The sequence below is a fragment of the Lithobates pipiens genome, unplaced genomic scaffold, assembly GCF_037356315.1.
Source record: "Lithobates pipiens isolate NorthernLeopardFrog02 unplaced genomic scaffold, aLitPip1_a1.2 Scaffold_25, whole genome shotgun sequence".
NCBI classification, from domain to species: Eukaryota; Metazoa; Chordata; class Amphibia; order Anura; family Ranidae; genus Lithobates; species Lithobates pipiens.
Genome location: NW_027507787.1, coordinates 205,380,013 through 205,402,991, shown reverse-complemented (window position 1 = coordinate 205,402,991; position 22,979 = coordinate 205,380,013). Strand labels below are relative to the sequence as shown.

Here is a 22,979-nt window from a genome sequence, read left to right as displayed (position 1 = left end):
CATGCTGGCTTCAAGGAGGTGACTTCCCTTGTTATCCCCTAATACCCCCATAATAGGAACCAGGGCTGCAAGGTAACACCACCCCTGGGGTTTGGTTGGGATCCAGGGGTGACAGAGTTTGCCGCAGCATATATATATGGTATTTCCTAGAGCTAGGGGTCGTTTATGGAACACGTTCCTAAGAGTATCAGAAAGGCCAGAGAGCACCAGTATTGACATTAATTGGTGTATTGTAGTCTTGGTACTGGAGCTAAGAAAGTCTAAAAAGGTGGCATTTAGGGTGGGATCTGAAGTATGGAAGAAAGAAGGACTGTTAAATGATGTCATTGAAATGTTAAGTTTTGCTTGTTTGCAAACCTCGGCTCCATCTGTGGTGTTTCCCAGTCGGAAACACCAGTCTGGGAAGTGGCTTCTACCTATAATTTGGAAAGTGAGGGTTTTATTTGGACGGGTCCTAGTAACATTCGTTAGGACGATAGGGGGTGTTCCATTAAGGAGGGGGGTAAAATTCAAGGGGACTGCCATGAGAGGGATTCTAGCTGTACTGGGATGTAGCTTGCTGCAAATCCAGCATTTCTCAAAACCAGATTTTTGAGCATAGCTATATTTGAATTTTAGTAGTAACATCTTGTTAGTCAGTCCCTTAGGTGACTCATTAACGGGTACAATACTTCTACTATGTCTTTGGCCGGGGGTATTATTCATCTTAGGTGGTCCACATATCCCTTTTAATAGACCTAAGTCTTCTGGATGATATATACAGTTAGCTATCAACCATGTGGGCAGGAATACAAATAGTACCAGACTACCCCAAAGGCATACAGCCTTCCCTGACACTGAAGGTAAAAACATTTCTACAAGTTCTTATGCTTGTCCTTCTTCTTCGCTATCATGTAGGGTTTCAAGGGTTAATTGTCCAATGCCTTCCTGAATCTCTTGCAGTTCCGGTCGCTGTTCGGGTGGGTCGGGTTCTCCTTCAATAGGTGGGGGGTCGGGGGTTGTGGGAAGCGGTGGGCACTTTTTCAGCCTGCTGGCGTGGATCCAGGTGTTTCCTAGGTCTGTTAACACTGCGGTCCTGGATACCTTTTCCACCTTCCATGGTCCTGAGAAAGCCGGTCCGATACTCTTTCTTTGTGCTAATTGTTTGATCAGCACTTTATCCCCAGGGATGAAGGGATGCGTTGGTTCTGTGGGAAGAGGGAAAAAGGTGACAGAAACTTGTTCGTTTATTTCGTGGAGCATACTTACCAGGTTTTTCACGTACATTTCCTGTTGGGAATAAATGTCAATATCAGTGTCTTGGTCTAATGGGGGTAATTCTATGTTTGCGGGGATTCCCATGAGGACCTCAAAGGGTGATAGTTTTGTTCTTGCATGTGGATCTTCCCCTCTTTTGACCAAAGACCTTCAGGGTCTTTGGTCAATCCTTCCTGTGTCCAAAAATGGACATCCTCTTCTGTGGCCATTGATCGCATCTGTGCTATGACAGTTTTAAAGTTAGGTGCTGCGAAGTGTTCCTTGAAAAACATTGTTGTGGGGGCAGGTGGGTTAGGGGAAAAGGCAGCAGCTCTTTTAGCTTCTCTGTCAGCAAGAGCATTCCCTTTTGAAACACGACTGCTGTCAGAGGAGTGTGCCTTTACTTTAATTATGGCTACCTTTTTTGGAAGAAGAATGGCTTGGAGGAGAGCACTAATCTGTGTGGAGTTGCCAATTATTTTGTTGTCTGCTGTTTTAAAACCTCTATTGGCCCATATCACACCAAAATCATGCACCACTCCAAAAGCATATCTACTGTCTGTGTAGACGTTCACCTCTTTACCGGTGAATAGAATGCAGGCCCTAGTGAGGGCTTCTAACTCTGCTACCTGGGCTGAAGAAGGAGGTAATGATTTTGCCTCCAGTACGATGTCTGGTAGTTGAACAACTGCATAACCGGTTAAAAAGGTGGAGTCAGAGGGACGTGAGCAGCTACCGTCAACGAAAACATCCTCTGCACCTGAGATAGGGGTGTCAGTGAGATCCGGTCTGGGACTGGTAATAGCAGCAACCTTTTCCGAACAGTCATGTATAATGTCTGGGTCATGTGGTAAACGCAACATGGAATGCAAAAGGCGCACAGCGGGGTTGCTGGCAGGCACATATTTGAGTGTGAGGTTATCAGTGTTCATCAGTGTTATCTCATAACCACTAAGTCTTTGCGAGGTCATATGTTGGGTATTCATGTTCTGAATAAGATGCGTGACTGAATGAGTGGTATAGAGAGTCAATGGGTGACCTAGCACTAATTTGTTTGCATCTTGTACAGCCATTGCACAGGCAGCAAGATTTTGGAGACAGAATGGCATTCCCTGTACTTGGATGGGGAGTTTTTTTTTTTTAGATAGGTAGGAGACAGGGCGGTAGCCTGTTCCATGCTGTTGTGTCAAAACCGCGGCAAAAGAGGTCCCCGAGACTACACAGTATAGTTGAAAAGCTTTACCATAGTCTACCAATCCCAGGGCGGGAGCATTTGACAGACTGTTTAATAGAGCTTGAAAAGCTTGTAGTCTGTCTTCAGTCCAATCTATTAATTTAGGGGCTGTCGAGCCAGTAGCCTCTCTTAGGATACTATCATAATGAGAACAGTCAGGAATCCATTGGCGGCAATATACCATTGCACCCAAGAACGAGAGTAGGGCGGCTTTGTCTTTTGGGGGACTGAGAGCTCGAAGGGCTGCGGCACGTTTGGGGGACACTAGCCTTGTCCCTTCCTTTAGAATGCACCCTAGGTATTCTACCTGTGGCTGGCACCATTGTATTTTCTTCCTTGAGGCTAGATGCCCGGCGTGAGCTAGGTGTTGTAACAGTGATGTTGAATCGACCGCACAATCTTCAGCAGTTCGACTGCACAGGAGCAGGTCGTCCACATACTGTATTAGTACCGACCCTCGCTCAGATGTCCAAGACTTGACAGTCTCGTTGAGTACCATAGAGAAGGCGGCTGGACTGTCTACATACCCTTGCCAGGTTAGTTGGCCCCCGGCCCAGGAGAAAGCAAACATAGGTTGGGCTTCCTCTGCAATGGGAATGCTAAAGAAAGCATTCGCTAAATCAATTACTGTGTAGCATAGAGAGTCTGCCGGTATGCATGAGAAAATAAAAGTGATGTCTGAGACTAGGGGTGGGAGGGGAATCACTTGTTTGTTTACTGCTCTGAGGTCTTGGACGAGTCTCCACTCGCCACTGGCCTTCTTTACAGGGTAAATGGGTGTGTTCCAGGGACTGATGATTGGTCTCAGGATACCTTTTGATATGTAATCATTAATTTGAGGGGAGATGCCTTTGACTTTCTCTGGGGGTAGGGGATACTGTTTTTGATATTGTATCCCTGCATCTGACCGCATTTGGGGTGCATATGGTGTGCAATTAATAAAGCCCACACTACCTTTGTTTTCTGCCCAAATTGTGTGATGGTCAAGGGAGGAAGGTATCATTAGAAAGAAACTCCTGTGTGCATGTCTTTTTGGGAACCCTCTGTGTGCATGTCGCTTAGGGCCATGTAAGTCACATAATGGTGAACTAGCGGTAAGGGAACCTTCTTTATTAAACTTAATGGTAATACACAGTTGTGCCAAGAGGTCCCGTCCCATAAGGGGCACAGGGCATGAGGACAAGACGGCAAAAGTTTGGGTACATAATTTCTGTCCTTCTGGAGTGGCTACAGTCAGTGGTGGAGTGATGGGATGGGTGACAGGTGTCCCATTAATACCAACAGAGTTTCCCTCGGTGCATTATTTGTGGCTGTGTAGGATATTGGGGTAGTGGTTGACGAGGGTTCTGGTATGGCAGATAACGGGGATACTGTGGGCGGGTCTGGGGGTTAAATCCCCTGCCTCTGCCTCTTGCTCTAATCTGTCCAGTCCTATAAGGGCACTGGGATTTCCAATGTCCTTGCTGTCCACAATTGCCTATATTTTCCAAGGCATTTGTTCCATGCACAGAAACAATCCTTCATGTATTGTGGGTCAGCCCCTTTGCAGGGAGGATAAGAATGCTTATGTACCTGACAAATTTTACTGACTTCTTGCCAGTCTTCCTCTGAACAAGGACCTTGGGGTCCTGGGTCATGGATTCCCAATTGCTGACACCTTTCCCGGACTTGTGTCCAAAATGGTTCTACCTGGGGGCCAGGGATCATATTACTGACAAATTCATAGGGTGATGGGGTGGCCATGGCTTGGGTTGCTGCAGTATTCCCCATCTAGTAGTCTGGGCAGTGTGTGTCTAGTGGCAGGACACAGGTGATAACACCCGGTTTGTCCAACAATCCGGTCTCTGGTCTGGGAGTAGGATCCCTGATCTTTTTTGGGGCAGATGGACTTATATAAAACTATGAAGATTTACCCTTAATATACGATGAAGGGTAAATTTTTCCTGGTGGCGGGATATACCCCTCTTACACCAAGTTTGCAAGAGAACCCCCCTGGTCTGGTGGTCAGTCAAATCCACTTGTCATCTATTCTTAGGAAGAGTAGACCTAACGTGCAATGGGGGCAGGCGGATGCTATGTCACTACAAGAGGGCTCCTCATATTCTGCACTCATTTAAACAACAACAATTATTTTCCTTATACTCTATATTAAAACTTATACTCTATATACTTACACGTGTACCTAGAGAGAAACAGACATATTCTTAATATACTTTAAGACATGACATAACCGTATTGCAATACATTTATCAATTTATAGTGCACTTTTTTTTAAAAAAAATCAAATGGGCGTCCACTCCACCAATCCCTTTGTCACGGGCGTAATCTACTACTTCCCGTGTTAAAAATACTATCACCAATAGTTTTAAGTCAGACCAACCTAGTCGGACTCCCCTAAACCTATAAATTCCTTGCGAGCCCTTTTCACCTCCCGAGTGACCAGCCTAGTCCATCGCGAAGGCACAGTTACTTCTTTTAATTTTAAACTAAGTTCGTAGCGGCCGCCCGGACAGAGTAAGTGTTTACACCATTCACCAATCAGGTAAAAAAGAGTAAAGTGACTTACCTGTCGCAAGACGAGACGAACCCCACTTTGCTGGTACCAAAACTGTTAGGTTGCTCGTCTTCTGTAAGTAACCCCTGGTAGCCTAGGCTAGGATTGAAGAGCGGAGGTCCCTTTCACCGGTGGACAAAACATTACACATACACGCTATTGTACGTGAATAATGAATGTGCCTATTGAAGCACACACAACAATTTTATTTAGTTTGAACAGAAGGACAGCCCTGTGGTTTAACCAATCAGGTAATTCATACATACATCGACATTTTTCTTAAACTCATGACATTATCTAAGTCAAAGGTGAAATACAGTCTTCTGATAGTTATTTCGTCATTTCAACATCTGCTGACTGACCATATTCTTGCGTAACCAGTCCTATCTTAGCTTTGTACCTCTTACCGCAGACAGATGCATCCTAATATGTCAACATCTTGCATCTTAATTCTGAACTTAGTGAAATGCACGCCTAAGCATATTATCTTAGACCTTTAACCTAGTACCGTATATCTTTTGGCAACCTTAATAAGTATTCCCTTATATTGCCTATAGTTCTACTTTAACATCACCTACCAGCCCTACTACACGCAAATAATTGTGGTCAAACACAAAATACTTTTGACAGTCGGCAGCAGACAATCAGAGCCTCGTACCATTTTCTTCCCACGGTAATACAGTACAAATCCATCATTCATCGCTTGTCAAGAGTTTTCTCCATATCATCGGGAGCATTGCATCGCGTCTGTTCATCTTTGCCCTATCAGTAGAATATTAACCAAAGATTTTTCAGTCTTCCTAATTACCGGTAACTCTTCAATAACAGTACAGCCTGACATTATGTCTGATTGATCATGATCAATCAACAAACCAAATTATGGAACATTCCAATAAAAAAGGGGGTCCGAGAAGAAGCAGTGCGATAATCCATCAGGACGCAATTAACGCCTTTGGCGTTTCATATGTTTTATAAAGGTCAAAGTGTTATTTATGTATCTGATGGATTTGTGTCTTTGATCTTAAAGCAGTATTAAACCCAAAACCACAAATGTGTTCTATTGCAGCTTATCAAACGCTAGATGTGGTGGCTGCATCAGTTTCCTATTTTGTCCTCCTGTATTAGAGTGCCCCCACTCTGGATGAATGAGCACTGGGTCACTTTTGGACCAGTGGCGGCTGTTTTTTCTTTTTTTTGGGGGGGGGGGCAGCAAACAACCCAACCCCCACGCTGTTTACCAGTCGGTCCGCCACTTACCCCATTAGCGGCGGCCGGTGACAGGGAGCGTGGTGCAGCAGCTCCGTGTCCTCTCCTCCAAGGTGGCTTCTAGCTCCTCCCCTCCTCCTCCTAGGCGTCTAACAGGATTGCCTGTGCTTTCAGACAATCGGCTAACCGGTGTCAAAACCCACTTCCTGATTGGCCAGGAGTAGGATTACAACAGCACATATTCACCTGGGTGGGATCGGAGCGCACACTGTCTGTGGCCCGAGCTCACCCTATATTGAAGCCTATTAGAGCCTCTGGCTCTAAACGGTGCTTCAAAAAAAAAAAAAAAACAGCCTCCCCACCGACTTCCTGGTGGGCTCTGCACGTGGAGCATGCGAACATGCCTGAGCTCATCCTTACTTACCATCCATCATGAATTGTAAATACAAGTTCAATCGATCAATCAAGTAGGAGCTCAATTGATCACAAAAATTTTGGTATATTGCGATGTTTTAACTAGGCAATAGATTGAAAGCTTCAGCACAGTTTTTTTTAAAGACCACTACCCTGCTCTATACAACAACATTTTTTTCAGTAGTAATTTGGAAATGAAAAAAAATGTTGGTGTCCCCTCACATTAGTGGTTGGTGTAGGAGTGACCCCTTACAATGGTGGTTAGTAGAAGACTGGTCGGTGTAGGAGTGACCCCTTACAATGGTGGTTAGTAGAAGACTGCCTCTTGTGTTGATGGTCAGTGGGATATGAATCCACTATTTGTTCAGGGAACCTCTAGCAATCTCGGGAGGAACCCTAGGCTTTCATGGAATCCTGGTTGAGAAAGACTGGCCTGAGCTATGCAAACTTGTGTCTCCAATAAAATCTAAGTTAAAAAAAAGAGACTGGCCTAAATCCTTCAACATTTATATTCGATCGGCTTACTGTTTGCTGTTGAAGTTTTAGCCATCTTGTTTGGATTTACTCATCACGGAAGGTTTTAGATGGTGTCTGTTTCTTTGGAGAAGTACAGATTGATGGACACAGATACTGTCCTGTCTATTTGTTGCACACTTCCTGATTTCCCATTCATCGGTGGACAATCCACATTACCATTCTATAACCTGTCCGCAAAGTATCAACGGTGAAAGTGCTTTGTTTGTAAATGAAGTTCTCTGTTACAGTTAAGCCCACTCACTAATGGAAATTTTTAGAAGCACTAAACTAAATGACAACCAAACCTGGAAGCTGATTGGTTTCTGTTCAGAGTTGCACCAGATTTTGCACTCTCCAGTTTTAGTAAATCAACCCCAACGTGTCATATTTAAATTTAGGGAAAAAGCAACCTGTTTTAATTAAATTGAATCAATCGGTCTGGACAGAAAATCTGCTTGTAAGATAGTCGATATATCAATATGATCATTAAAGAGGGATTCCACTGTGGAAAAAAATATTAAATGCCAGCAGCTATAAATACTGCAGCTGACTTTTAATAAATGGACACTCACCTGTCCCAGGGTCCAGCGATGACGGCAGCCGAGGCCGATCGATCTCTCCGCTACTGCCGCCGCCATTCTCGGTGAGGGAATCAGGAAGTGAAGCGTTGCGGCTTCACTTCCCGGTCCCCTACTGCGCATGTGTGAGTCGCGCAGCGCAATAGGAATTGTCCGCGCTGTCTCTGGGACCCGTGTGTGTCCCAGCAGACAGCGCGCAGGGACAGGAAACGGCATAGACTCCCGTGGGAGTCTATGCCCGGAAATGGGTGCAAATACCTGTCTTAAAGCGGGAGTCCACCGGGACTCCGCGTTTTTTTTTTTTTTTTTTTTTTTAAAAGCCAGCAGCTACAAATACTGCAGCTGCTGACTTTTAAATAGTGACACTTACCTGTCCAGCGCGCCCGCGATGTCGGCACCCGAAGCCGATCGCTCGCTCGGCTGCCGGGTCCCGCCGCCATCTTGGGTATGGGAATCAGGAAATGGAGCCTTTCGGCTTCATTTCCCGGTTCCCTACTGCGCATGCGCGAGCCGCGCGGCGCAATCCGGACGGTCCCCGCTGCCTCTGGGAGCTGTGTGTTTCCCAGCAGGCAGCGGGGCACTTGCTGAAGGGGGCGGGCGCTTGCGGAACGGGGGCGTAACGTACGCCCCGTTCCGCAGAGAGCTAGCCCGGAAGTGGGTGCAGTTACCTGGATTATCCAGGTAACTGCACCCCCCTCCCCCCTGAAAGGTGCCGATTGTGGCGCCGGAGGGGGGGGGGGATTCCGATGAGCGGAGGTCCATTTTAGGGTGGACCTCCGCTTTAAACAGGTATCTGCACCCCCCTCCCCCCTGAAAGGAGCCAACTGTGACACCGGAGGGGGGGAGGGTTCCGATGAGCGGAAGTTCCATTTTAGGGTGGAACCCCGCTTTAAGTATAGGATGCATCAACAATCTTCTTGATTGTATTTTTTCCCAGACAGTACATCAATCGTCAGTACGCATCGCATATACAATATCTACGTGTCTGGCCACCATGAAGCTCCTGGAACCAATTTAAACCAGGAGGTTTTTGTCTGCTACTTTTCCCACTTGTGTTATGCATGCTTCACATAATCAGCAGGCCAGTGAATCCAGCATTGTCCTACTGTGATCCTCCATGTCTCTGTCACATGCTGGGTCCTAGACATGTGTGATTAGTTTCGTAAAAAATGAAAATTCATATGAATTTCCAAAAATTCGTACGAATACAAATTTTTATGCATGTGAATTCCGTACGAAATACAAAATTTTCATTTACAAGTTTCGGATCCGAATTCATAACAAAAATTCATAATTAGCGAAAAGTTAATGAACCTAAAAGTTCAAAAACCCAGGAAGTCAGCATATCACAGGGATGGTGGGAACCCCTCATAATGATAAATTCATCATAACGAAAATTCTTTATTTTTATGAAAAGTTAATGAACCTAAAAGTTAAAACCCCAGGAAGTCAGCACAGCACAGCACATGAATAGTGGGAATCCTATGGGAATTTCTATGCTTACGAATTTCATACGAAATATGAAATTTCCTTAACGAATTTTGGATGCAAATTAACAGAAACATGACTGGTGTTTTGTTCACCAATCAGAGGAAGTCAGCACAGCACAGGGATGGTGGGGACCCCTCATAATGATAAATTCATCATAACAAACATTTTTTATTTTTACGAAAAGTTAACAAACCTAAAAGTTAAAAAGCCAGGAAGTCAGCAAAGCACAGGGATGGTGGGAGCCCCTAGTAATGATAAATTAATTGTAACCAACTTTTTTTTTTATTTTAACAAAAAGTTTACGAATCTAACGAAAATTCGTATTTCGTACGAATCCAAATTGAATTTCGTACACAATTGCGGAGTTCAGGAACCCCTTCCTTCAGAGAAATGGTGCTTAGTTCTCGTCAAATGTTGTCAAAATTTCCATGTTGTATGTAAAAACTGTTCTTTCTTTTGTTTTTATCTGTGTGGGAAACTATCGCATTTATTACGAGATTTCTAATTCGTCAAACGTTTCAAAATCCATTCAAAACAACCATCCAACCAACCATCCATCCATCCAAACAAACGCAGTCGCACCGCATTACATAAGCAGATCAATGCAATTGTTGCCTTATGTTGTGAGTATTGCATTCTGTTGTTAAAACTCACACGATGGCATTCGTTAATTATTTTATCTTTTTTTTTTTTCATAGCTATGGCTTTGCTTGTATGCTGTCTACTATATATGATTTAGACGTTTGTTTTACTGTTTTGATTTTGAACAAATTAAACTTTATTGTGCCATGTCAGCTACTTTAATATTTTTTGTTTTTTCGCTCGTTACTTTGTTTTGGTTCACGGCTTGTCGGTATTACGTTTGTTTTACTTAATTAACTCCATTCACATGCCAGAGCCTATAGTTTGTGTCTCTCTCTCTCTCTCAACAAAGCCACTGAGCCTGTTCTGCAAGTTGGGAAGGCCAGCCTTTACATGCAAATGATGGAGACTTCCATCCAATCACCCTCAAGGACTTATCAAGTGTCTCTGGTTAGATGACATTGGCTACTAATTAATTCCGGAATCAGGTGGGAGAGGCTGGCCTTATCCTTTGATTGGCTTGTTTAAGAAAGGAGTAAAAAAAAAGTGCGATTTGAGTTTCAGTGTGCAGACAGCATAGGGAGTGTCTACAGGTATGCAAGAAACCAAAGAGTTGAAACTTTGTGCAGAGGGAGAGGAGAATAGACAGCTCAATGGATAATCCTCTTCTGCAGTTTGGATTGTTTTGGCCAGCTGCACTCGGACTGGTTCATGAACAATGGACTTGTAACGGTAGCATTCCAGACCAGTGCTGGTAGGAGGTGAGGAAAAGCAAGCATGAGTGCGTTACAGCACGAGCATTATCGAACTGCAAAAAATGGGTCTGCAGTTCCTCGTCAAGACTTCTGGGAATATGAAGACTATCAGAACACTGGAAGACGGAGCTACTATGAGGAAGAGAAGCTGCACAGATTGCAAAGGTATGCTGAAGAGCACAAAAAATTGCCCATGAAAGGAGAGCAATATTATGAAACCCAGAGGAATGACAGAGTTCCCAGAGGCTACAGAGTACCCGATGAGAACTACGACCACTACAGAAGACAACTGGATAAGGACTATTCTGGTAAGAGGAACAATGATCGATATTATAACAACTGGGATTCTATTGGTGGATACCCTGTAAAATCTAGAGATGATGGTCGATATGCAGACCGGAGGGCCTCTCGTGATTGCCTTGAGGACTATCGAACCTCCAATTCTGATTACAGAGAGGGTGACCTCCGCAACATGAAAAACTGTGACGTTTATTACTATGAAGACCTCATGAACGATGATGACTATTATCGCGAGTATCATCGCAGACAAGTTGAACGATACTATGAGAAAGAAATGGTACCAACTAGCTACAAGGCACAACGCCTATTAGAAAAGCGATCTTCAGACCAGGATGTCGGGGATTGCCGAACTGGACCATACAATGACCATAGAGGAATGGACTATGACCAAAAGGATTACGGAAAGGTGAAATACTATCCTTCCAGGGATGAGAATGCAAGGACTTCTAGATGCCCTGAAACTTCAAAAAGTAGAAGTCGCCCTACCGAGAAAGACTTTGTAGATTATAGGAGGGATAAAGCAGAATCTGGGCAAAGGAAACCTAACACACGTCGGTATGATTTCTTGCCTTTGGATTGTGATGCTATTGATGAAGTTGATCGCCACGAGCCTTTGGATAAATATAATCAAGACAAAAAGTATGATCGCAGTCAGTTCTTGGACTCGGAAGCTGAGCCCTCTAGCTCTTCTAAGCGATTAGCTTATGATTTTGACTATAATCCCCCTGATGGAATTGACCTCTATCTTGATAGTGATAATACTGATGATAAACAAATTAACAAAGAACACACAAACAGAGGAGATTTCAGTAGTTGGAGTTGTGATGGTTTTGAAGATACCATCAAGTCTTCTAAAGGAAAGAGCAGGAGTGAACAATATGGAAGCTCTTGGGAGCATCGAAGGACAAGCTATGATGACAATATTAGACCAGATAGGCTGGATGATTATTATCAGGATTCTGATAGTCCTCAAAAAATGGATTCAAGAAACAGACCCAACAAAGATAGGCAGGTAGATGGAGACTTTTCTAGTAATTCTAATTCAGAGGAGTCTGGTTCTTCCAGGCAGCAACATCAAGATCGGCAGGTCCAAAAGAGGGCTGAGAAGGCCCCTAACATTGATTCTATGAAACGGAATAGTATCTATCGCAGGACGGCACCCAGCAGCCTTCGGCACTCGGAGTTTGTGCAGAATCGGAAGAAAAAGCGAGGTATAAAATTTTCATTATTTCACAGGAGATCAATATTAAATGATATTAATCTGTGTTTATAAAAAGAGGTCTGAAGCATTTTTGAGAAGAATTTCTACATGAAAGTACACGTGTTTTTTAAATTTTTTATTAGACGTATACTTTTATTGTTGTTATTATTATACAGGATTTTTATAGCGCCATCAGTTTGTGCTGTGCTTTACAATATAAAGGGAGGCAATACAGTAGCAATATTATTTAATACAAGAGGCTTAGAAGGGCCCTGCTCCTGGGAGCTTACTAGACATGTGCGATTTAGTTTCGTACGAATTTGAGATTCGTACGAAACTAAATCGCACATGTCTATTAAGCTCCCAGGAGCAGGGCCCTTCTAAGCCTCTTGTATTAAATAATATTGCTACTGTATTGCCTCCCTTTATATTGTAAAGTGCAGCACAAACTGATGGCGCTATAAAAATCCTGTATAATAATTTCCCTAAATTCGTACGTTCGGGAGGATCCGAAATACGAATTGCCATGCGTCCGAATTTTGTACGAAATACGAACTTTTACGAATTTTCGGATCAGGCGTCGACGACTCGTTATGCTTATTATGAGGGGCTCCCACCATCCCTGTGCTATGCTGACTTCCACCTGGGGCTGTACCCAAATTCCTGTGCTGTGCTGACATACTGAGCACAGCAGGGGTACAGCCCCAGGAGGAAGTCAGCACAGGGATGGTGGGAGCCCCTCATCTAACGAAAATTCGTATTTCGGATAGGAAATTCTTCAACAGAATTTCGTATTTCAGATAAAAACCAAACTTCCATCAGCATCGACTGTCATATCGAGGTATATTTTTGCCTTTTAAATTCATCGTAAAGAACGTTCGTGCAAGTTAACGAACCTAACGACAATTTGTATTTCGTACGAATTGAAATTGAATTTCCGACACGAAATACGAAGTACGAATTAATTCTAATATGAGCCGGAACTGAACAAAACTAATTTATTGACGGTGCCCACATCTAGAGCTTACTATCTAAAAGTCTTGAGAGAAATAGGGAGGCTGCCATTGCTGACCTCTGAAAATGCCATTTGACTGGCTCTATTTGGTATTGGAGATAAATCCAAAATGTGCTTTTTTTTGGGGGGGGGGTCAGTGACTTAAAAAATACTAAAACCAAACATCATCGGGCCAACCAAGCAATCTCTTAAGAGGGTCATTAATGGTAACCCACACAATTTCATTCATTAAATGCTTCTTTGGTGTAAATGTCTATACAGAAATATCTAAAACTTCTGTAAATGGATGCATTTAGCAGTAAGCACTATATTCTTTCATTTTAGTTTTTGTGTGATTTTTTTTTTTTTTTTTTCTTGCCACTGGCTCTATCAGGTCATGTCATGTGTAAAGATACTGCAATGTGGTTTTACTGGTTTATTAGGTATATGTTGCTCTATAGAAGGTGTGTATAGCGAGTATGAGTTGGCTTTAGACGTCTCAGGCTTACTGAAGTTCTTTAAGAGTTTACTAAACAGTATAAATGTTGACGGTGCGGTGGAACTGGCCAAATGAAAGCAATGTCTATTGTATTCAGCTGTTCTGTACTTTGTGTGCAGGCCAAGTCATACAATTGTCTCGTTTCATAGTACTAAGGTGTATCCTTCCACAGGCCATGTGTGGGCAGGGACAACATCTCAGAGAACAGGGCCTTCAGCTATAAGTTCACTGTTAACAAAGAGGCATACGGCACTTAGATCTCGGCTAATTGAAGCTGAATGCCTGTTTGTAGGTGACCGGTACCCCTTCACGATATACTTAGATTAAAGTTGAACATTCAGCCTCAAAGCGTGACTAAATTCAAGAACAAAAAGGTTAAATCTTTCAGCTTACCAATCCTTGGGGTGGCTGCATTTGTTTTATTTTTACAGTTTTCTTTTTTTTTTTTCACCCGTCGATCCTGCTAGCAATACCCATTCTGGCCTGCTATGACACCCCCCACTCACCCTACTGTATCTATGGCGGAGCAGCATTGTCACCCTGGGGCAATAGTACAGAACAAGGGAGGAGGTGTTCTGTAGTCCACAGAGAGACCTGGTAACAATGTCACTGATAAGAGTGCCGCATAGGCCTTGATCACAAAGTTATGAGCACACACGGTTTGTGGCAGGATCAATATGCTTTTTGCACATATTGAACAAACAGAACACTTTTTCAGTGGTATATTCAGAAGATCAGGAGCAAATAAGAGGCGTTCATTGTTAGGGTTTACATACACTTTGAAGGGAAGCTATTGTGCATTTTCAAGGAGCACAAGTCTGAGTTATGCTTAAAGCGGAGTTCCACCCAAAAGTGGAACTTCCACTTATTTATCTCCTCCCCCCCCCCCCTCCAGTGCCACAATTGCCACCTTTTGGGGGGGCGCAGATACATGTCCCCGCTCCCGGGAGTCCTGGCTTCAGCAAATTATGCCAGCAGCTTGACTCCTTCCCCCCCACCACCGCTGGGCCAATAGGAGAGCACAGTGGAGCCTCGCGCCTGTGCAGTAGGGACCCCGTATGAAGCCGTAATGCTACACTGCCGGATTCCTTTACCTGCATTGGCGGCGGCAACACCCAACAGCTGATGGAAACATCAGCTGTGGTTCCAACATCGCGGGACTCCAGGACAGGTAAGTGGTTTGTAAGGTGGATGAGTCTACCTGAACAGTGACTCCCGCTGATTGGCTGCAGTTGCCATTTGGCTGACTTTCCTGACATTTCTTCAATTTCCCATTTGCAGTTTGTCAAACCAGGTAATGTCAGCTGGGCCACCTATGGCCCAAATTGAAGTCACAAATGGCCAGTTTTAGGTTACATTCAGGACTCGTTTATACTTGCTTCAAAACATTGGCATTGAACAGGTTTTTTTAAAACTCCCTGAATGGCAGTCAAAGCTCCTGTCACAAAAAAAAAAACTTCACTTTAGTGGCGCTTCAAAGCGTCTTCAAAGCCGCCATAGAAGTCTGTCAAAGCTTGCTTGAAGCACAGTCAGATTTTGATAGGCTTTAATTGAGCTTTAGCTTCGCTTTGTTTTGGAAAAATTGCAGGTATGAGACATCAGCACACACACAGAGCATCTGCCAAGCTTCATTAAAGCTTCAAAAAAGCACCACTGAAGCATCATCGAAGCATCACAGAGGCATAAATAAAGCATGTTGAAGCCGTAGGTGCTTTTAATGTGTGTTGAAGTCAAAGCAAGTGTAAATGAGCCCTCACACCTGCGAATGCACCCTGATAGTGATTACATGCGAGAGCGCCAGTGGAGTTTCTGTGAATAGCTACAAGTAGGCAGCACCATTGAAAGCAAAGGGAGGCTGCCAGCTCTCACAGAAAATCGTGCCCACTTGCATGCAGCGATCACATGCAAGTGACCCACCCTGGAAGCATTGCATGGTTTACCTTAATGGAGTTGTTAAGTCTCAAGGTTTTTCACCATAATGCCTTCTATGCATTAAGGTGAAAAACTTTTTGTGGTGCAGCCGCCACCAGAGCCCCCCCCCCCCTTACTTACCTGAACCCGATTTTTCCAGCAACGAGAACGCGAGCCCAGCAGCTCCAGCTGCTGTTTCAGGTACTCATTAAATTGATTGATAGCAGCAGGAGCCATTGGCTCCTGCTGTCTGTGTAAATGGACGCAGCAGCAGGACTCGAGCGCGCGCCCACGTGGGTGCCCTCATGGAAAGCGGCTCTCCGTGGGGGCACTTAATGTGGAGGAGGAGCCAGGAGCACCGCCGGGGGACCCCAGAAAAGAAGTATCAGGGCCGCTCTGTGCAAAACCCTTGCACAGAGGCGATAAATATGAAGTTATATTTAAAAAAATAAAAATAAATTACAATCACTTTACAGCAATTTACAACAACAATGCGGTGATGATTACATTCTTTAGCCACTTGCCATCTGCCCCATAGCAGTTTTACTGCTACACAGCGGCTCTCCTGCGCAGAATCACGTGTATGTACATGATTCTGCACTTTCGCCTGCAGAGGACACGCCTGCTGTGGATATTCACAGCAGAAGCTGATTTGTGGGTGCCAGGCACTTGATGTCCTCCAACACAGAGAAGTGAGATCTACTGTAAACAAGGCAGATCTCAGTTCTGACAGGGGAAGGGATGGATTATGTGTTCCTGCAAAGGAGGGATGAAATTCAACTTTTCCCTTAGTAAAAGCAGCACATACAGTACACAAAAACACTGGCTATGCACTGTTAACCCTTTGATCACCCAAGATGTTTAACCTTTTCCCAGCCAGTGTCATTAGTACAGTGACCGTGCATATTTTTAGTATTGATCACAGTATTAGTGTCAATTGGTGCCCGATTGTTCGCAGCAATATCGCAGTCCCACTATAAGTCGCCGACTGTCCCCATTACTATTATATAAAAAAAATAGATTAGACTAATAAAAATTCCTTAAATCTATTGAATAGTTTTTAGATGCTATAACGCTCACGTAAACCAATCAGTATACACTTATTGGTGGAAATTGCATGCCATTCAGTGTTCTTGATCAAGTTTTGAGTTTTCCCAGAGAATTTTTTTTTTTTTTTTTTAGATCAAAAAACATTTGCACAAGTTTACATATTTGGAAGGATTTAGTGTTTGGTTATCATTACTCATTACTTGGATATACAGATCTAGAGTCTATTATAGATATCTGAGGGGGAGATTTACTGAAGCTGGTGTCCAGATAATCTGGTGTAGCTCTGCATAGTAACCAATCAGCTTCCAGGTTTTATTCGCAAGGATTAATTGAACAAGCTGATGTAAGAAGCTGATTGGTTACTGGGTAAAGCTGCACCAAATTCTGAGAGCTCCAGTTTAAGTAATTCTTCCCCATGGTGTCTGTGTATAGCCGGGAAAATTGTATTCTTCTTCTTTTCTTTTACTTTTTCAATTGAAAAACTTTTTTGCATTTTAGACTAGCTTTTTCTATGTCCTGCTCTGGTTTAGAGCTATGGCTAAAGCTATTCTGGGTGCTAAGTGAATGTAAATAGTAATCCTTTGTACCCTTCCCCCACTAAACTCCTGTGTTCCCCTCGGTTTCACCTCTGCCCCTTCCTTCCCGGGGCCTGGCATTTTTCCCTGGCATGCTCCTCCCCCTCATGTCAAACTTTCTTTGTCGTGGCAGTGTGGAGCTATGGAGATGTCAGCATGCGTCATGCACTGTTTGTTGAAGGGCCTGTCCAAAAGATTTTAGCTGATTGCCGAATCCTAAGCAGAGGGAGAACCTATAGCAGCTGAAATTCATGTGTCGCTTTGTGAGACGTTACCGGGAGCTGCATAAAATATTTATTACTTGTTACTTCTGTAGCTATCCTTCCCGTGAATAATAATTTTATTTTTATTCAACCAGTGTAAATGTCCACTAAGCTCCACTATTTCAGACCTTGTTGGGTCTGTAGGATTTGTCCTTTACAATTATTGTCCAAAGAGGAGCCCCACCACTATCAAATCCCTCTGTTTATGCATCTTAAACCGACCATTGACTGTACAATGGCTGTAAATCCCACAGTTATTGTCAATTCTAAACAGATTGGTCACACACATTACAATCTCACTGTACATTCTGTTGTTATTCACATCCTATGAATTTCTCTTCAATAATGGTTGACAAACACATATAGGTAGAATATAGTATTGTTTAGCACCATTGATAGGCCTCGGAAAGGGTATTGTATATGTGGCGACTCCTCATTCTGGGGCCGAATATATGAAGACACTATGTCAGGCAGCCCAATGGGTGTGAAATGACAGTGGATGTGGCTGTGAGATGGAAAATCTTCTGTATATGGTGGCCGTCAGCTAACCAAAAACACTAATGCCCCGTACACACGATTGGATTTTCTGACAACAAATGTTGGATGTGAGTTTTTTGGTGGAAAGTCCAACTGTGTGTATGCTCCATCGAATATTTGTTGGCGGACTTTCCGCCAACAAATTTTGGCTAGCAGGTTCTCAAATTTTCCGCCAACAAATGTTTGTTGTCAGACTTTCCGATCAAGTATGAGGCGGAAGCGTTCGGTTTTGTAAAATTAGCGTTCGTAATGGAGATATCACATACATCTTGTAGGTCACTACTTTCGTAATTGTTGGCCAACATTTGTGTGACCGTGTGTATGCAAGACAAGATGGAGCCAACATCATTCCGGCAACAAAACCGTGGTTTTCGTTCGAAAGTCCAATCGTGTGTACAGGGCATAAGGAAGAACACTTATGCATGTTGGGAAAACCCTGCTCAACACAGTGGTTGCTCAGTGAGATAAGTGTTGATAGTCTGCAAGACAGGAGATGTTGCCCTAGGGTGGATGATAACTTCTGCACATCCAACCACTCTCTTTAAACTCCATGGACAACCTAAGACTTAAGACCAACCATAGATGCTAGATCAACCTTTTCAACGCAGAAGTAACTTTCTAGTCTCAGGGCACTCCTGCTAAAAATTACTATATCTACAACTCATGATACATTCGTTTGATGGTCACTGGGATGAATGCTCCTTCCACTTGTGGACATTGTAAGGGGGTAGTTCTTTCCACATAGCTAAAGAGATCCATGGTGTCAGTGGGAACTCATCTGAGAGGCAGAAAGCGTTTATTACTCAAGGAACCCCTAGCAACATCTGGAGGAACCCTACGGCTCCATGGAATCCCAGTGGAGAAACCATGTACTAGAGCAGCCTTTTCTATTTGCTGGAAACTCTATAAAAATGAAATGCTTGGCTCAAGGAAGCCCTAGCAACCTCTGGAGGAACCCTATGGCTCCATGGAAACCTGGTTGAGAAACCCTGCACTAGAGGGTCCACCTGCAGGCTTATCTACTTGCTGGAAACTCTATAAAAAAAAAGAAATGCTTGGCGAAGCATGTATGTTTTTGCTTTGTAGAGAGGAGCAGGGACTTTTGCCAGACACACCTAACCTCAGCATGTCTAGAGGGAAGTAGTAGTGTTCTTTGCAACAATGATTGTTGCCCCGTAGAAATTGCTATCTTACATTCATGGTTGCATTTAACCACAATTCATACAGAATGGAGGATCTATTAACGCATTGCAAATTTGCAGGATGGTTTGCTGATCCCTATTTAGTAGTTATAACCTCGGAAACCTCTCACCAAGCTTGCCTGGGTGTCACTCATCTGCATCAAGCACACATTCTGTCCAACTTCAGAACGGTCCTCTCACAGCAAAGAAGCCACTCTTTGCTGATGTCACAAGACTATTTATTGGTCAACCTATGTGCAAACACTTGTAGACACTATCGCTGTCCATCTAGACCTGACTGATGCTATTGGCACTAGCTTCTGTCATATGACTTGCCTCTACTTTGTGACATAGCTAAGTTAACATTGAAGATACTAGCTATCCGTAACCTATGCTGGCAGTTCTGCTATGTTATGGGTTTCTACTTAATTCTCAACTCCACCAAGACAGAACACTGCAGTGAAGTTTTTACTACTTTTTTTCCCCCCTTGATAATAAGAGGCGCCAAGGGCTTCTGAAGGGCCTCCGACTGAGCAGTACTGCTTTACCAGTTTCTGTCTAATAGAACAGCAGGGAGCTCCATCGACTGATTTTTGCTCCCAGCAGGGAAGTCTCTACAAAGACCAGTTACTGCCAAATCTGTAAACTGTGCTGGAATTCTTTAGCTTTTCGTACATATTAGAGTCCATATACTAATCTTGCTGTCAAGGGAAGCATTAGGAACCACTTTCATGTGGCATAAAATGTTCAAATCAGTTTGTATTTTTGGATGTAAACCCACTAGCACAGGGAGCTACAGTGTACATGGCATGTATTAATTGTAGGCTGGCTTCCAGTGTGGGGTCAGCATGGGGGTGTACATTAAGGAAAATAAAATCTGTGGTTTGAGTGCCAAGAGAACCTGTATGTAAGGCTGGATTTAGTGTACATTTTGCTGAAATTCTTGTATTTGTGTTTGTCCATTCAGATGGATATTGTCTGGCTTTGGGTGCTGGGAATCTCTTGAGAAGATTTAGAAATATGTTCTAGATATACCAATTCTAAGCCCACACTTACACATGATGATGTTCCTCTAACCCCTCACAAATTTCTGAGATGGGAACGAGTGAGATCTTTAAACACATAGTGTTTAGGAAACTCAAATACCTGTGTCACATCCCCAATCATGTGGGGCATGGCAAATTAAAGTTCAAGAATGATCATTTAAATCACGTGTCAAACACAGGGCCCACAGGGTCCTGCTAGCCAGGCCTTGTCGTGTTGTCCTCTCACCCAGTTTTGCAGCCAGATTGTGGCAGAACTCTATTCTACCACCTCTGGCTCCCACCCTCCACTCCCGCTGTTACCTGTAAACACAGAAACCTTCTGTGTTTACAAGGGGCCGCTTTGTTTTCAGCAGCTTCCAGATGTAACAGATCCCACAAGGCAAGGGCAGATCTCCTGAATGTGAGAGCGGAAATAGTCTCCCTACAAGTCAGAGCCGCCTACACGGGGAGGTATAACAGAGCCAAATACATGGGTAGAAGAGAGAGCCGCCTACACAGAGAGGTGTAACTGAGCCATCTTGGTGTTGCAGTACACGGGTAGTAGAGAGAGATGCCTACACAGGGAGGTATAACTGTGCCAAATACATGGGTGGTAGAGAAGCTGCCTACACAGGGAGGTATAACCGAGCCAAATACATGGGTAGTAGAGAGAGCTGCCTACACAGAGAGGTTTAACCGAGCCAGAATCATGGGTAGAAGAGAGCTGTCTACACAGGGAGGTATAACCATGCCAAATACATGGGTAGTAGAGAGAGCTGCCTACACAGAGTTATAACCGAGCCAAATACATGGGTAGAGGAGGGAGCTGCCTACACAGGGAGGTACTAGAGTCGCCTACAGGGGGAAAGGAAGGAGTGACTAGAGATGCAATGGGGGGGGGTGGATCTTGGATCTGGACACCACTAAACCCCGCACTCTGTACGTAGTGCACTCCTGAACTCTGCATAGTCTTACCGATGCAAGCGGCCCTTTGAGGGCTGCCATATTACTGATGTGCCCACAATGAAATTGAGTTTGCCACTCCAATTTAAACCCAATGAGGATTTTTCTCTGCTACTTTCATATTATCATTTAAAATGTGCATTCTGGTAAAAATGCAATGACCCTTTTATTCTGGTTCAATTCCTTATCCCTGTGCACAGATCTTGAAAGCTGTTAATAGTTATCATTTGTTTCAGTTTGATGGTGGTAATCAGTGATGTAAGTAACTCAGTTAAAATAAACGGAGTTACTTAAAGCAGTTACTTTAGAGGGTAACTTATTACTCTTCCCCTCGTGGTAACTCAGTTCCCATTACTTGGGCGGCGTTACCGCAATTACATCTACCGCCCAGATGGCCCACCGTGGCCTCGCTGCCTGGCCGTTTGTTCCGCTGTGGGGTAGGGGGGCTTTCACCCGCTGAGCTAAGAAGAGGCTGAGACTCAGAGAGACTGTCTGGACCGCCCCATCCCGCCCCACCTATCCAGAGAGAGAGAATGTAGGGAGGCTGGGCGGACACTGAAAAATTAAGTCAGCTGACTAGCTGACACCAATCGAGTGAAGAGGAGGGTCATGGGGTCTCTCTCCCCATGAGAAAAGGCATCCCTGGAGGCATTCAAGTAAGTGACTGTATGACGATTCAGATTGCAGTGCAATCGATCCATCCCAAGTCCTCCACCACCTCTGCTTCTTACTGATCCCAACCCTACCCACCCACCATCACTTCTACAACAGAGGTGATGGGGGGGGATCAGTGGTGGTGGGGGATGGGATCAGTAAGAGGCAGAGGTGGTGGTGGGAGAGGATGGCACTACCACCGCTGCCTGCCACCCCCTAGTACACCACCGCTGCCACCCCTCAAGTACTGTACACCACCACCACTGCCACCCCCCCAAGTACACCACCACTGCTGCCACCCCATCACAGTTACTTTGCTGAGTAACTAATTACTTTTCCAATGTAGTAACCGAGTTACAAACGCAATTACTTTTTGGGAGAAGTAATTTGTAACTTATCTAATTACTTTTTTAAATGACCAACACTGGTGGTAATACACCCTGCTTTTCTTTGCACCTTAGGCAGTTGTCCCTGTCCCTTTATTAGATCACAGCAAATGTGTCTGGAGGAACTTCTGTCCTTGTTGCTGTTTGCAGCCAATCAAACCCTTAATTTCCCTTCTATTGTACTTGCGCAATGCCAGAAATATAAATAAATAGATCTTTCTTCAGATACTTTGTCTATTGTGACCCCTCTCTTCGGAGCAGTGATAGGAAATGGATCCCTCTAAACTGAGGTCACCACTCTTTCATAGACTGTTGCCAAATGCCACCCTGACTGACTCCTCCTCACCCCGGGCAGGCACGCAGATTGAGAATATTTGCTGATTAGTCACTGAGTCACAATTACTGATTCATGAGCAATGCTTATTTCTTTTCGTCATCATCCTGTAACAGATTAGGAAACAGATTTGTCACATATTTATCTCCTATTGTTGGCATCTGACGTGGCTGTTGCTGTATACTCTTCTATTGGTTTCTAAGATTTTGTTTAGGTCGGCATCACACAAGCAGTTTCGAATTGACATCTGTAGAATCTACAGAATTTTGTTAAGAATCTGTTTATTTAGGATAAGTACACAGTTAAAATACACAAAGTGCACTTTTGCCTACCTTCCCTGACCTAAACTAATTTCTGACCTCTACCCTAGGCACTTATCTGAATCAGACATCTGCAGACTGTAGGGATATTCAGAGGTGGTGGCAAAACCTTCCTTTCTGTAGACCACACCTTCTCAGTCGATCTCTATAGACTTCTATGAGGCCTTCACTTGGCTCAACATTTTGGAGTTTTATGTAATTTTTACTCAAATTCAGCAGG

The 22,979-nt window shown here is 43.9% G+C and overlaps 1 protein-coding gene across 3 annotated transcripts in view; it reads left to right on the top strand.

The window, feature by feature from the left end:
- Nucleotides 1-22,979, top strand: part of DNMBP (dynamin binding protein) — a 180,435-nt gene that overhangs the window by 103,121 nt on the left and 54,335 nt on the right. Inside the window, exon 1 of one of the 3 annotated variants that reach the window (XM_077455480.1) lies at nt 10,367-12,077. The exons of the other annotated variants lie outside the window; for them this stretch is intronic. Coding sequence (XP_077311606.1) covers nt 10,589-12,077 — 1,489 coding nt within the window. The 5' untranslated portion in view covers nt 10,367-10,588. Of the gene's footprint in view, nt 1-10,366; nt 12,078-22,979 lie in introns of those variants that run through there. 3 annotated transcript variants of the gene reach the window in all.